Source organism: Orycteropus afer, unplaced genomic scaffold, assembly GCF_000298275.1.
Source record: "Orycteropus afer afer isolate SDZICR_OR568_19922 unplaced genomic scaffold, OryAfe1.0 scaffold00092, whole genome shotgun sequence".
Lineage (NCBI taxonomy): Eukaryota > Metazoa > Chordata > Mammalia > Tubulidentata > Orycteropodidae > Orycteropus > Orycteropus afer.
This window is the reverse complement of record NW_006921679.1, coordinates 2,322,441-2,338,636: the sequence shown is the minus strand read 5'-3', so window position 1 is coordinate 2,338,636 and position 16,196 is coordinate 2,322,441. Positions and strand designations below refer to the sequence as shown.

Genomic DNA, 16,196 nt, shown 5'->3' with positions numbered 1-16,196 from the left:
TTGAACCACCAGCCTTCTGGTTAGCAGTCAAGTGCCTTAGGCACTGTGCTACCAGAGCTCCTATATATATATACATATATACGTGTGTGTGTATATGTTAAAGAAAGGTATTTAATTGTCTCACATCAGTTAATACTGGCAGTAGATAATTTGAAGTTTGGTGATACATGTCTTAAAAACTCATTTTAAGTTAATTAATGACAAACATCCCAATTTTGAACATGAACAAGTTACCAGTAAGCCTGTGCTCACATGTTGAACCTCATAAGTAATAAAATTAAAAATGAGATTTTATTTTTCATCTATCCAGATGCATGTGTACCATTTCCAGGTTTTAAATGGGCTTATTAATATCAAAATAATATCAAAAAAGATAGGCAGCATGTGGTATTGAGGGGTTGTGGGAAAATAAATGTTTATAATGCTGATGGGCATTGGTGAATCTGTAGGGCAGAGTGGCAGTGTATGTCAAAGTCTATATGAAATTTCATTTATAGAAATGAATTCAAGAGAAATAAAAAAAAAGTGTGCAATGATATATAGACAACACTATCATTTCACTTGTATGAAGTTTTATAATCCCTCTAAGGGAGACCTAGTTAAGAAGTTTCCATAAAGGATGACAAGGATATCAGTGATGATTTATTTCATAAGCACAATGGTGGATGAATAGGTATTAATTTTATTATTAAACATTTCACGCTAAATATACATTCTTTTGTATGTGTGACATATTTTACATTTTTTTTTTCTTTTTTAATTTTTATACAGAATGTTAAGAACAGTATGGTTCAATATATCCCAGTTTTTATTTGAAAACATTCTAAGTGAAAATCAATCCTGGACTATGTTGTAGTATTCAGTCATGTTGTTGTTGTTATGTGCTGTCAAGTCGGACCCAACTCATAGCGGCCCCTCCTTGGGTTTCTGAGGCAGTATCACTACAGAAGTATATTGCCCAACCTTCCTTCCAAGGAGTGGCTGGTGGGTTCGAACCACTAGCCTTCTGGTTAGCAGTCAAATGGCTTAGGCACTACACTACCAGAGCTTCTGTTTATAATTTTGTTCCAGAGATCTAAGTAATTGTCTAGGATAACTTTAATAAGATGACAAGATCAGTTTTAAAAAAATGCCAGATTGTTAATCTTTATCTGTAAACTGCTTGTTAAACCCCATTTATGATTTTGAAGGCATGAACTCTACAGTTTCTGTGTTTGGATCCTAAGGAGTTGAACTTACTGCTTTCCTTTAAATCAAAGATTCTTAATCCTTTTCAAAGTCAGGGGCACCAATAGAACATGGTTCTTAATCTCTTTTGAATTATAAGCATTTAAAAAAAAAGATCCATACCTTGGGACTTCTGTCTCATAAAGCAGAATTTAACATTAGTTTGGACTTGATGATATATATGAAGATTAATTTTTTCCTCAGAGGTTTAATATTAACTTCTTTTACCTTTTAATTTCTCTATGAGTCATGCCAGTGAAGAAGCCATAGAAAAAGAACCAATGGCCAATGATAATTTCTTTCCCTCTCCGGGCCCCCTAATCCAGCAGTTGGCAAAAAATGGTAAGTTTGAAAATCAAGCTACTCTTAGCTCTCCTCTTTCAGATTCTCTTTATACAAAAATCATTCTTTCACCTTGGGCATTCTTTTTTTTTTTTTTTTTAATTGTGATTTGGGTGAAGATTTACAGAGCAAATTCACTTCCATACAGCAGTTCACATATACTTTGTCTCATGTCATTGACCACAGTTTACCACAATACAACAGCTCCCCTCCCACTTCCTTCCCATAGTTACCTCTTCCCTCACCTTAGTCATTCTTATAGTATTTTCCATCTTCTCAGTTTGTAACAATTTGTATTTCTTGAATTATATTAAGTACTATACCCACTCCTCACCTACCAACATGATTAGTTCCAAAGACCCAGTCATTATGTGAAAATCAGCATTAAACAAAAATGGAGGATGACAGTATCATTACATAATTGCCAAACCACTGAGAATCACGGCCCAGCCAAGATGACACAGAACCTTGACCATCACAGCTAGTGTTACTCTTGCCTTGCACTTTGGCATTTGTTACAGTGCCAGACGTACATCATTAATGTGCAGAATAGTTGGATAGATTTTTCACTTTTGTTGTAAATGTGAAATGTCGGATAACGAGATAAGAGTAGTGCATTCCATTCAGGTTCAGCATGATTATGTACAAGACAAGTATGCAATTTTCTGCTATATTTTTAATACACTTCCTGATTATGTCCAATATTTGTCATCTTGTTTGTTTCTAATGTTTCAACTTAAAATACAGAAATGTATTTTTGTTCACCAGTCTTTTGACTGTTTTAACCCCTTAATTTTGCTCAAGTTTATCGATTAGAGTTCTACATCATCTTTCTCCAGCAAACATGAAAACATTGGTTTTCATGAAAATGTTGTTAGGTGCTGTCAAGTCGTCTCTGACTCATAGCAACCCTATGTACAATAGAACGAAACACTGCCTGGTCCTGTGCCAGCCTCACGATCTTTGATATACCTATTCATGTTGTTTGTTGTTGTTACATGCCGTCAAGTTGGACCTGACTCATAGCAACCCCTCCTTGGATTCCTGAGGCAGTATCACTACAGAAGTACATAGCCCACCTTCCTTCCGAGGAATGGCTGGTTGGTTTGAACTGTCAGCCTTCTGGTTAGCAGTCAAGTGCCTTAGGCACTACGCTACCACAGCTCCTATACCTATTCATATATTTATGAAAATATCAAAATCTAAAGTTTTATCGTTTTTTTTGAGTAATTTTTTTTATAATTGTCTTATCTACACTAAATGTATTGGCATTTTTTTCCCCTTTATCAAGTCTTTTAAAATTTTTGATATTTTCAGAGAAGAATTTTCTTTGTATGAGTATCATTAACTTTGAGAAAATTTACAGCTCAATCGCAGTAAGTTTATACTCCAGCTCATGAAAAGAAGAGCATGATAGAATTAAAGAGCAGCTTACTTAAAAGGAAATTGGATCACCACCTCACACCATACTCTGAAGTCAATTCCTAGTAGATTTTAAATTTTTTAGAAGATGATATAGAAGGATGTCTGTGACTTCTGAGAAGGAACCCTGGCATTGCAGGGCTTAAGAGCTCGGTTGCTCATCAAAATGTTGCTCATCAGCCAGCCATTCCGAGGAGAAGGATATGGTAATCTACTTCCATGAAGATTACAGCTTTGAAAACCCTGTTTGGCAGTTCTCTTCTGTCCTGTAGGGTCAGTGTGGGTTGGAATCAACTTGATGGCACATAACAACACCAGCAACATGGGAAAGATTTCTTAAGAATAGTTTACTAACTGAAATACTTCCATTGTCATAGTCATTACATTTTAGGGAAGGAATGGAGAGCTTAGGTTTATCTCGTGGCAATAATTTGGTTAAATAAGGTTTGTTAAGAGAGCTTCCATTGTTTCTCATCTTGACCTCGTTTTAATCCCACAAAAATGCCACTACAGGCAATCCCGGGATTACAAATGAGTTCTGTTTCTAAGTCTGTCTGTAAGTCAAATTTGTACATAAGTCAAAAATTAGGTACAGTTTATGAATATCTTAGTAATAGTAAAAAAACATTAAAGAAATACTTCCAGATACACTGCATCTTTAACATAGTGATACAGTATGCCAAAGGGGCAAGGAGGCTGCATCTTCTAACCTCCTCTAACTCCACAAGAGGAAGACAGAATCACCATCAGCCTATTCCTGTGAGGCCAGACATGCTGCATGCTGCCTCCCTCCAGCCCTTTCACCAATCCTGACACCAACTGTTCTCCCACAGCGCCCACCATCTCTTTGCTAGGTTCGATAATTCACTGCAGTGGCCACGCAGAACTCACAGATTATGGGGTTTATTAGGGAAGCACCAGGCTACAATTCAAGTTCAGAAACAAAGCTCAGTCTCTCTTGGCCCGCTGTCTCTCAGCCAACAGTTTCTCTCCCAGCAGCACGTGTCTCTCGGTCTCTTTCTCAGCAGCGCATGTCTCTCAGGAGCATGTCTTCCTCAGCCAGCAGTCAGAGAGACCCCTTCTGCCTCTTGGAGGGCTCCTTTTGAGCCTGGCAGAGTGGCCAAACTAACCACTCATAACATGTGAATTCTAAATACCTGAGAGAGAGAGAACTTCCAGAACATTGCTTTATGCCACTTGCAGCAAATACCTCAGGTGGATAACTTTAACCATAAGGAGCTTCTCAGTTGCTCACGGCATATTCCACCATGGAGTTTACAAAGACTTATGTTAGAAAAGCTGAACCAGATAATTTACTACACCACAAGTAATAATAATATTTTGATGCACATTGCAAAGTAGTGCCTTTTTGTTATTACAAATTACTGTATATACCTTGAATTTTTTTTTTTAATTGTGATTTGCGTGAAAGTTTACAGAGCAAATGCACTTTCCATCCAGCAGCTCACATACACTTTGTCTCATGACATTGATTACAATTTACCACAATGCAACAGCTCCACTCTCACTTCTTCCACATAGTTACCTCTTTCCTGTGTCCTTACCTCCTATGCACTCCTGCCCCAGGGCTGTCTCGCTGTGCATACACAGCCCTTCTATTCTCCCCAGATTGATCTCTCCAAGGAGTGTATCTACCTAATGTAAATGTTTAGCTGATATGCCTCTCTTTTTTTGGCTGGAAGCCACAGGAGTGGACTCAATTCCAGACCTGAACGGCAACGAGGGACCATAGTCTCAGTGGTTCCATCAGGCTCCATCAGACTGTATACCTTGAATTTTTAATATAATAGGCTGTACAAGGGATGGTTCTTAACTATGGGTTGTACATAAGTTGGACATTTATATCCCAGGGACTGCCTGCCCATACTTACTAACATTTAGTAATTTGCTGACCAATTGTATGTTTCCTGTTGTTTCTTATATCCCATTCATTCCTTCTAGGTTCATTTTTCTTCTTGTGAAATACATCCTTTAGTAGTTCTTTCAAGGACATTATTTCTAGTTTGTGAGAAGTAATTTGTAGTTTTGTATGTCTGAAAATCTTTCTCTGGTTTCACTTTCATTCTTGAATATAACTTAGCATTTATCCACATATATATTTGGTTTTACTTATACATAGAATTTGGTATGATTTTCAAAATTAAGGATTCATGTCATGAATGCTGGAACATTTAAACAAATTCTGAAATATTATTTGTTTAATGATAATACCTCCTAACACCTTAATTTTTCTGTCCTAAAATTCGTGTAAGATATATTTCATCAGAAGGGACCATTCCCTGGAGAAGGATGTCATGCTTAGTAAGGTGGAGGGTCGATAAAAGAGGGGAGGCCCTCAACGAGATGGATTGACACAGTGGCTGCGACAATAGGTTCAAGTATAGCAAGGATCGCGGAGCTGGCATGGGACCGGGTGATGTTTTCTGCTGTGCATAGGGTCGCTATGAGTAGGACTTGACTTGACGGCACCTAAGAACAACAACAACAAATTTTAGAACTTGTCTTTCTCTCTTCTAGGTCTCTTAAATTCTCTTCCGTATTTTCTTTATTCCTCTATGTTGCTTTTTATAAATTTTTATTGTGCTTTGGGTGAAAGTTTGCAGAGCAAACTAGTTTTCCATTCAATGACTCATACACATTTTGTCTTGTGACATTGATTGCAATCCCCACAATGTAACAGCACTCTTCCCACTTTCTCTCTGTGTTTGCCGTTTCCATTCATCCTTCTTTCCTACCTCTTCCTCCCTTCTGAGCTTTATGCCTGAGCAAATGCTGCCCTTTTGATCTTGTAGGGTTGATCTTCCTAAAGAGTGAGTAAATCCATGGTGGTGGTGGTCATTCTCAATCCTGCTTTGTGCTTTAGTTATATCTTTGTTTTAATTAGGAGCTCTGGTGGCATTATGCCTAAGGCATTTGGATGCTAACTGGAAGACTGGAGGTTCAAACCCACCAGCCATTCCTCAGAAGGAAGGTTGGGCAATCTACTTCCATAGCGATACTGCCTCAGAAACCCAAGGCAGGGTCTCTATGAGTTGGATCCTACTTGACAGCAGTGAGTTTGGTTTGGTTTGGTTTTATTTCAATTGACTGTTTTCGTCTTACACTGTAAGTTATTTTAATTTAGCAACTGATTTTTTGCTCTAGAGACCACATTTTTCTGTTTTATAATTTCTTTCTTTCTAATATGACTCTTCCCTTTTTCCCTCCTTCCATACTGTCTTTCTCTTGGCCTTATGATTCCTGTGCCTTCATTTACCTGATTGAACATTTAAAACATATATCTGGATGACTCTTTAAGATATTTATTGTCTTGTTTATTATTGCTGATTGTCTCTCTGTTGGTGGTGTCCTCATATCATATAGGTACTTTTAATTTTTATTTGAACTTACTGTTAAAAGTATTTTTTTAAATTATGTTTTGGGTGAATGTTTATAGAGCAAATTCATTTTCCATACAACAGTTCATACACATTTTGTTTCATGACATTGATTGCAGTCCACATAATGTAACATCTGTCTTCCCGGTTCCTCCCCGTGGTTATCTTTTCTCTGTGTCCTTCTGCTCCATGCACTCCTGCCCTCTGAGCTGTCTTGGTTTTTAGACTTAATGCATTTTGCCAGTCAGATAATTATTCTGATACGTTTACTTTTTCTTGTATTTTTTTTTAAGGATGTGTGATAATACTCTGTTACAGGTATCACATATCTCTGTGGGTTTGGCTCTGTTCGTAGGTTCTCTTGTTTGTCCTGATTGTCCATTTGTCAGTACCTGGCCTGTTATCCACTCTTTGTAATTACTGTCTCATTAGAATAAGTCATGATATCTTGGAGGTCAAGTAACTGCCTCTTTCTCCTCTCTTCTTCCTTTTTCTTCTTCAGGAGTTTGATATTCTCCATTAATATCTTGCATAGTTTTTAACAGATTTATTTGTAAGTATCTTGTCTTATAGGTATCTTGCTATTGTGATAAAGTGTCTTTTTCCAAATTATATTTTTAATTGTTTATTGCTTTTATACAAGAATTGTTCATTTTTGTACATTGACCTTGTACCTTGTAAACTTGCTGAGTTTTTATTAATGCTGTTGTTGTTGTTGTGTGCCATCGAGTCAGACCCAACTCATAGAGACCCCTCCTTGGGTTTCCGAGGCAGTATCACTACGGAAGTAGTTAATAATACTTATGTATGTGAATAATGACAGTTTTGTTTTTCCTTCCAGTCAAGAACACATGATAATTACTCATTTTTTTAAGTTCTCAATTTATATTGACCAAGCTTATAACCAATCTTCATTTCAACTTTGTTTTCATGCCATTTCTTGTGTCTTCTAGATGCTGAGTACACACGTTCACCCTTGGCACCTACATTCTGCACACCTGGTTTGAAAATTCCTTCTACAAATAACAGTACAACTTTGGTAAATTTCCAGAAATTTGATACAAATGAAAACTCCAATGTTTCTCCTAATAACTTAGCAATACCACTACTTTCAGAGTTTGAAACTGTTTGGGGAAAAAATATAAACTAAAACAGCTTATAGGAATATATTTATAATACATATCTAGAGGGTAATGTAGCCAAATACAGCAATGGCTTTACAACTTTTTTTACACCCTTTAACCAACTCTCACAGGAGCCCTAATGGTGCAATGGCTAAGGGCTTAGCTGGTAGCCAGAAAGTTAGTGGTTCAAACCCACTAGCTGCTCCATGGAAGAAAAGACCTGCTCTCATAAAGATAGGAAGACCTATGGTGCAGTTCTCCTCTGTCCTCTAAAGTCACTGTGAGTTGAAATCAACTCGGTGGCATACAACAACAACAACCATGTCTCAGAAATTTGAAGGTAAATTGAGACAAAGATTTATGTATGATGAAGTTTTTTTTTGTAACAGTGCTATTTATCAGAGCAAAACATTGGAAATAATTTGTCAAATGATAATAGTAGCAGAATACATTAAGGTATATCCATAAGCTCTAGTGTCTTATAGAACTCTCATGTTTTTTGAAAACATATAAAAAGAATGTTTTAAAAATACTTAATAATACATGTCCAGGTATATAGTGGAGCTGACAAGGGACAAGGCTGTAATCATTTCTTGGCCACAGCCAGCTACCCAGAGGAAATGAGTTGTTGGACCTGTGGGCTTAGAACCATTGTCACAGGGGACAATAAGCTCAATTGGCATAACATACTACACAAAAATACTGTTTACATCCTACTTTGGCAAATAGCGACTAGGATCTTAAAAGCTTGCAAATAGCCATGTAGATGCAACAATGGGTCTCTCCTTGTCCAGACCAAAGAAGAAGGAAGAAAACCAAAGATGCATGGAAACAATTAGTCCAAGAGACTGGTACATCATATAATCCTCAGCCTATATGACTATAAGATCACAAGAACTTGGAGGGGCGTCTATGCTGGAGATCCTGGATAGAGTGGGAGAATAATGAGGAACAAAACTCAAAATCATAAAAAAAGGAAAGACCAGGTTTGCTGGTCTCATAGAGCCTGGTGAAACCCCTGAGACTATGGCCCCTAGCTTCCCTTCAGGTCTGGAATTGAACCTACTCCTGTGGCTTCCAGCCAAACAAAAGAGAGGCATATCAGCTGAACATTTACATTAGGTAGATACACTCCTTAGAGAGATCAATCATGGGAGATAGAAGGGCTGTGTATGTACAGGGAGACAGCTCAAGGGGCTCAAGTACACGGGAGGGAAGGACACAGGAAAGAGGTAACTGTGGGAAGTGGGAAGAGAGCTGTTGCATTGTGGGAAATTGCAGTCATTGTCATAAGACAAAGTGTAGATGAACTGCTGTATGGAAAATGAATTTGGTCTGCACACTTTCAGCCAAAGCACAATTAAAAATTTAAAAAAATATTTAATAATACAGAAAAATGCTCATGTTTTGTTTTTCAAAAGCAGTATATAATAAACTTTAATTATAATATCAAACGTGGCATCAGGATTGGAGGAAGAATCATTAACAACCTGAGATATGCAGACGATACAACTTGGCTTGCTGAAAGTGAGGATGACTTAAGGCACCTACTAATGAAGGTTGAAGAAAACAGTCTGCAGTATGGATTACGTCTCAATATAAAGAAAACAAAAATCCTCATAACTGGACCAATGAGCAGCATTACAATAAATGGAGAGAAGATTGAGGTTGTCAAAGAATTCACGTTGCTTGGTTCTACAATTGATGCCAACGGAAGCAGCAGTCAGGACATTAGACGACATGTGGCATTGGGAAAGTCAACTGCGAAGGAACTGTTTCAAGTGCTGAGGAGCAAGGATATCTCCTTGAGGACTAAGGTGCACCTGACACAAGCCATGATATTTCCAATCGCCTCGTATGCATGTGAGAGCTGGACAATGAATAAGGAAGACCAAAGAAGAGTTGATGCTTTGAGTTGTGGTGCTGGCGAAGAATGCTGAAAGTACCATGGACTGCTAAAAGAACTAACAGATCTGTCCTGGAGGAAGTGCAGCCAGAATACTCCTTGGAAGCAAGAATGGCCAGACTTCGTCTCACCTATTTTGGTCATGTTGTCAGAAGGGACCATTCCCTGGAGAAGGATGTCATGCTTAGTAGGGTGGAGGGTCGACGAAAGAGGGGGAGGCCTTCAACGAGATGGATTGACACAGTGGCTGCGAAGATGGGCTCAAGTATAGCAGGGATTATAGGGCTGGTGCGGGATCGGGCACTGTTTCGTTCTGCTGTGCATGGGGTTGCTATGAGTCAGAAACGACTCGATGGCACTTAACAACAACATAATATCAACTTTATATGAGTAAGTGTATATATGTGTGTGTGGTTATATACATATATGGTTATACACATTTTTTATTAAGGAAAAAGAATGGAGAGAAACACAGTAAAATGGTTATGTCTGGGTGATAGATATAATGGGTGATTTTTATGCTTTTATCCCCCAATTTTTCCCAGTGAACAAATTTAGTGTAATTGAACTTCACTCCTTTTTGAGGTCAGTGTGAACATTGTAAACCAGGACTGTCCAATAGCACTTTCTACAGTGGTAGAAATCTTCTGTAATCTGTGCTGTCCAATATGGTAGACACTAGCCACATGTAGCTATTGAGCACTTGAAATGTGGCTAGAGAAACTGAACTTTAAAATTTTAATTTTAATTTAAAATTAAATAGCTTATAGAACTCTCATGGATATGGCTAGTGGCTACTCTCTTGTACAACACAACTATAGGCAAACACAATGTTTTATTATCAGTTGGAGTAGCTGGTTATCTGCCAGCCAGTACTTGCCATTTACAATGAATCCCCTCTTTAGGTTTCCACTTGTGTGGAAAGTACTCTACTGATAGGACTTTCCCAGCCTCTCTCCCTCTTTACTAGTTCTGACTCTAGGGAGATGGGGTGACCTGTTTGACTAGTATATTTAATGTGAATATACTGCACGCTAAGTGCACCTTCCTCGTGGGAGTGAGCCTGCCTGTTGGAGGCATGTGGTGACTCTTCCTTATCCAGGCTATGACACTTACTTGGCCCAGCTTGGTGTTATCTGAGACTGGGTGGGTGAATCTGTTTAAATCTTGGGCTCAGTCAATAAGTCCATTTAATTCTCAGGTTAAGCTGTACTGCAGCCTTTATTAGGAATTTCATTGGTAATTTGGTCTCTATCAGCCATCTCATGGCTTTTTTTTTAATTTTATTTTGTTGAAAGCTCAGGGAAGAGAGATGTCCCTTTTGGAACAACTTAGAGCTCTGGGTGGCATAGTGGGTAAGGCATTTGGCTGCTAAGCAAGAAGGTCGGTGGTTCAAACCTACCCAGAGCTCCGTGGGAGGACGATGAGGCAATCTGCTTTCATAAAGATTTACAGCCTCAGAAACCCAGTGGGGGTTGCTATGAGTTGGAAATGACTCAATGGCAGTAGCTTTGGGTTTTTTTGGTCTAAAGACTCCAACAGAGTGAACAGTTTAAGGTGTATTTTTATTTGCTACATTATATTACCTTAATGATTTATTTCTATTCAATAGGTACCCACAGATCATCCATTATCAAAAACAAAGAGTTCGACAAATGATTTGGAAAGGAAAGAATGTACTTCATTAGTTGTAAATTCAAAGGAAGGCTTTGAGAACCTTGCAGATCCCTCTTCTCCTAAGATCTCTTCTTATGAGAATCTTCTCAGAACACCTACACCTCCAGAAGTCACTCCGATTCCAGAAGATATTCTCCAGGTATTGTTTCAGGCGATTTTCTTATCTAGTCTGTTAAAAATTAGGTATTTATATTCAAGAATGGAAACTGCATAAAAGCTGCCTTGTTTACCATCTGATCAATGTGCTGATTTGGGCATCGAGAGAATCTAAATTCTAGGCTCTGTTAGATCTTTCTGAGACGACCTGGCCAAGGCTCTTCTGAGATTAGCACACACTAGTTATTTCATCATATTTTCAGTCATACTTTGCCTCCCAGAATATTTTCTATCTTTAACTTCATGTTAAAGTCAACAAATAAAATGGCACAGTCTTGATGTTACCAAACCACACAGCAGGCTATTAATTCAAGTTCATTGAAAGTCCCAAGGTCGGCAGAACATGGCAGGCTGCTGAACAGCGACTCGGCTACATGCAGGGTCCAAGTGTGCCATAGGCTGGAGACCATTCCCAAAGCTGCTGCTTATATACGGGAAACAGACCACATACCCAATAGATTCCACCATGGAGTTAATTACCAGTCTCACCATGGGGAATAACTATATCCAGCTGCCCAGCCACTCAGCCAGGCCCAGCCAAGTTGACACACAGACTTAACCACCACACCTTATAATTCTGCACAACAGAGTACTGTGAATCACTTCATCAGTGTCGCTTGAACTTGCGACTTCTTGGCCCTCAGTCTGAGAAACACTGATTTATTAGAACAGTTAGTTCTTTAGTGCAGCATCATTAATTACTAGTGTACTATGGTTTAGGATAGGTGCCAACTCTGCTGATAGCCAGTCTGATTTGATGAGCTCCTCTTTAATAGAAGTTGTAGTGTTTGAAAATCATTGCTTAGGCAAGTAGAATTCCCAATAAACATTCTAGAAATCCTCTTACCTTATGGACAGCCATGAGAAGGATAAAGCCACTTGGGAAAATACTGAAAAGCTGTTAGAATGAACTCATCCTAAGATATTGTTAAAATGTTTTATTATTATTATTATTTTATTATCTCTGTATTTTCTGCTTTCTTGGGAGTTCCAGTGAACTGGTTGAGGAAGGAGCCACTTCTCTAGAGTTTTATTGAATTTCCACTTCACTTTGGTTGACTGTTCTCTCCTTATCTTGTATGAAAGAAATGAAACCTTGTATACCCTCTCCTCACTTATCAACTATCTTGTTATCCGAGATTTTACATTTACGAAAATAGCAAAAATTCTATCTGACTGTTTTGTGCATGAACTACATATGTCTGGCAATAACAAACATTGAGGTGCTAGGCTAGAGTGACTCTAGCTGTGATGTTAGGATAATGTGTCAACCTGGCTGGGTCATGCATAACCCTCAGAGGTTTGGCAGTTATGTAACAACGTGGTCATCCTCCATTTTTGCATACTGTCTATTTTCACATAATGACCTGGTCCTTGGAACCTAACCATGTTGAGAAGTGAGGAGAGGATGTATTTCAAGTATCACTTCTTTGTATGTGAAAAAAATATTGCTGCTGTTTCAGATTCTCCCTTTATAGTCTTGATAGTTGACAGTCTTTCCTCTGAACATTTATTTCAAGTATTTTCTATATATGTTTTCTCAAATATCTTGGGAGGAGCTCTGGTGGCATGCTGCCTAAGGCATTTGACTGCTAACCATAAGGTTGGCTATTCAAACCCACTAGCCACTCTGCAAAAGGAAGATGGGGTAATCTACTTCCGTAGAGATACCGCCTTGGAAACCCAAGGAGGGGTCGCTATGAGTTGGATCTGACTCGATGGCAGTGAGTTTGGTTTTAAATATCTTTGTAAAGACTTAAATTTGTTTTCAGGAATGATTGTTACTTGTTTCCATTAACCTTAGTTAGAGTACATTTTATTTTATATTTATTTATTTTTGGGAGAAAAATAGCTTTATTTAATTTGGGGGCAGGGGGCGGGCATCCCAGCTCAGAATTTCTGGAACTGCTTCTTGGTGCCAGTGGTCTCAGTGACCTTGAACACACTGAAGCTCGTGGTCTTGCTCAGGGGCCGGCACTCATCCACTGTGATGATGTCACTGATCTGGATGTGCGTAAAGCAGGGGGTCTTCTTTTTTTTTAATTTTATTGTGCTTTGAGTGAAAGTTTACAGAGCAAATTCATCTTCCATATAGCAGTTCACATACACTTTGTCTTATGCATTGACTATAATCTCCCACAATGTAACAGCTGTCCTCCCACTTCCTCTCCATAGCAACCTCTTCCCTGTGTCCTTCCCTCCCATGCACTTCTATCCCTCGTGCTGTCTCCCTGTGCATACACAGCCCTTCTATTCTTCCATGATTGATCTCTACATGGAAGGTATCTATCTAGTGTAAACGTTCAACTCATATGCCTTTCTTTTGTTTGTCTGGAAGCCACAGGAGTGGGTTCAATTCCAGACCTGAAGGGCAGCTAAGGGCCATAAACTCAGGGATGCCATGAGGCTCTGTCAGACCAGCAAACTTGATCCCTTTTTTTTTTCATGATTTTGAGTTTTGTTTCACATTGTTCTCCCACTGTGTCCAGGATCTCCTACATAGATCCCCCTCTGAGTAGTTGACAATGGTAGCAGGGTACCATCTAGTTCTTCTGGTCTCATAGTCATATAGGCTTAGGATCACATGGTGCATCAGTCCCTTGGACTAATTGTTTCCATGCATATTTGCTTTTCTTGATTCTTCTTTGCTCTGGATTAGAAGAGACCCATTGTTGCATCTAGATGGCCACTTGCAAGCTTTTAAGATCCCAGTTACTAAAAGCTTGCAAGCTGCCATCTAGATGCAACGATGGGTCTCTCCTCGTCCAGAGCAAAGAAGAATGAAGAAAACCAAAAATTCATCAATACAATCAGTCTTAGCGACTGGTACACCATCCAGTCTGCAGCCTATATAACTATGAGACCAGAAGAACTAGATGGTGCCTAGCTACCAATGTCAACCACTTGGAAGGGGATCTATGTAGGAGATCCTGGATAGAGAGGGAGAACAATGTGGACAAAACTCAGAATCATTTGTAGAAAACAAAGGGGGTGGAGACCAGGTTTGCTGGTCTGATAGAGCCTAGGGGAACCACTGAGACTATGGCCCCTAGCTGCCCTTCAGGTCTGGAATTGAACGCATACCTGTGGCTTCCAGCTAAACAAAAGACAGGCATATGAGTTGAACATTTACCTGATGTAGATACACTCCTTGGAGAGAACAGTCATGGGAGAAGAAGGGCTGCTTATGCACAGGGAGACAGCTCAGGGGGCAGGAGTGCATGGAGGGATGGACACAGGGAAGAGGTAATTATCGGGAGGAAGTGGGAGGGGAGCTGTTGCATTGTGGTAAATTGTGGTCAATGTCATGAGACAAAGTGTATGTGAACTGCTGTATAGAAAGTGAATTTGCTCTGTAAATCTCCACCCAAATCACAGTAATAAAAAAAAAAGATCCCACTCGCTACTTGCCCAAGTAGGATGTGGGAACAATGTTTTTGTGCAGTACGTTATGCCAATTGAGCTTGATGTCACAGACATGTTCTTGTGGTGCTTCTCAAAGCACTTATACTTGGAGATGTAGTGGAGGTATTCTTGGTGGATGATGATGGTCCTATGCATCTTCATCACCGTTCCAGACAGAACACATCCTCAGATTGGGACGTTACCAGTGAAAGGTCATTTCTTACCAATGTAGGTGCCCTCAGTAGCCTCCTTGGGTGCCTAGAAGCCCAGATTGAAGTTCTTGTAATAACACGGGAGCTTCTCCTTGCCAGTTGCTCCCAGCAGGATCCTCTTTTCATTTTGGAAAATGGTCAGCTACTTTTGGTAGACACGCTCAGTCTGAGTGTCCGTCATCTTCCTGGCTGCTTGGAAAAAATAGAGTGCATTTTAGAAGGCTTTAGAAACCTAGTTTCTACATTCAAATTAAATTTGAATCTGTCTTTCATTACTATTGGATGTCTTACATGTACTGCTAAAAAATTCTTCATGTTGTAAATAATTCATATCTTGAGTTTTCCATAGACCTTTTTGGAAATGTTTATAACACCTTCCAAATTTATGTTGTTATGTTGTTTAGACATATAGAACTTGGTAAAAGTGAATTTTCTTTTTGTTTTAGATTTTGTCAAAATACAATTCAAACCTAGCTACTCCAGTAGCAGTTAAAGCCGTGCCACTCAGGAAAGGCTTTTTTACTAAACATGGACGAGATGTTCAAGATGTTTGCAACAAAGAAAACTGATGAAAGTGAGTCTGTTACTCTTCTAAAGATTGTATGTGTTATTTTAGAACATTTAAAAATCAATATTTTAATAGTTGTAAAAAAAAGTTTTGTTCTTAGTTTAATTGGACAGCGTGGCTTAATAGCCTGTCCTAAATTTTAATATAGAATGTGTGGTCCTTGTATCTCAGACTCCTAAAATATCAGTTTGATGATGCTATGCAGAATCTATTCTCAACTATTTTAAAACCAAAAAACCTAACTCACTCCCGTCGAGTTGGATCTGACTTACAGCGACCCCTCCAAGGTGTTATCTCTGTGGAAGTAGATTTCCCAATCTTCCTTCCGAGGAGTGGCTGTTGAGTTTGAACCACCAACCTTCTGTTTAGCAGTCAAATGCCTTAGGCACTATGCCATTTAGAAATATAAAAATACATAGCTACAGTACTGTATCACCTGCATTATTGACAGCTTTTAGTTACACTTAATTGATATTTTTTCTTTGTACCTGTTTCTGTTTGCAGAAATGCTAGTGGATTCATCCATTATAGAAACTGAGTCAAATGAATTGAAAGCAGAGATGGAGCTATTTTGGTTATTCACATTCCCTTTTGTCCTCATTGAAACTGATCCATTTTAAAGAAGACCATGGACATTTGACATCATCACATGCTTTTTGTTAAGTTTTTATTTGATCTTGCTAAAATGGCCTCCAGTCATTCAGCTTTTAAAGATAATTACTGTTTTGTGATTTTTGTTAAGTTTTGATCTTGTTAAAA

General features: G+C 38.7%; 1 protein-coding gene and 1 pseudogene across 1 annotated transcript in view; one reads left to right on the top strand and one right to left on the bottom strand.

Moving 5' to 3' along the window:
* The window catches only part of SKA3 (spindle and kinetochore associated complex subunit 3), a 30,671-nt gene extending 15,233 nt beyond the window's left edge, over positions 1–15,438 (top strand). The window contains exons 5-8 of the mRNA XM_007942509.1: positions 1,484–1,569; positions 7,343–7,428; positions 11,032–11,235; positions 15,316–15,438. Of these exons, the coding sequence (XP_007940700.1) occupies positions 1,484–1,569; positions 7,343–7,428; positions 11,032–11,235; positions 15,316–15,438 (499 nt within the window). The remainder of the gene's footprint in view (positions 1–1,483; positions 1,570–7,342; positions 7,429–11,031; positions 11,236–15,315) is intronic.
* Positions 13,143–15,050, bottom strand: LOC103198342 (annotated as a pseudogene).
* Positions 15,439–16,196: the final 758 nt, after the last annotated feature.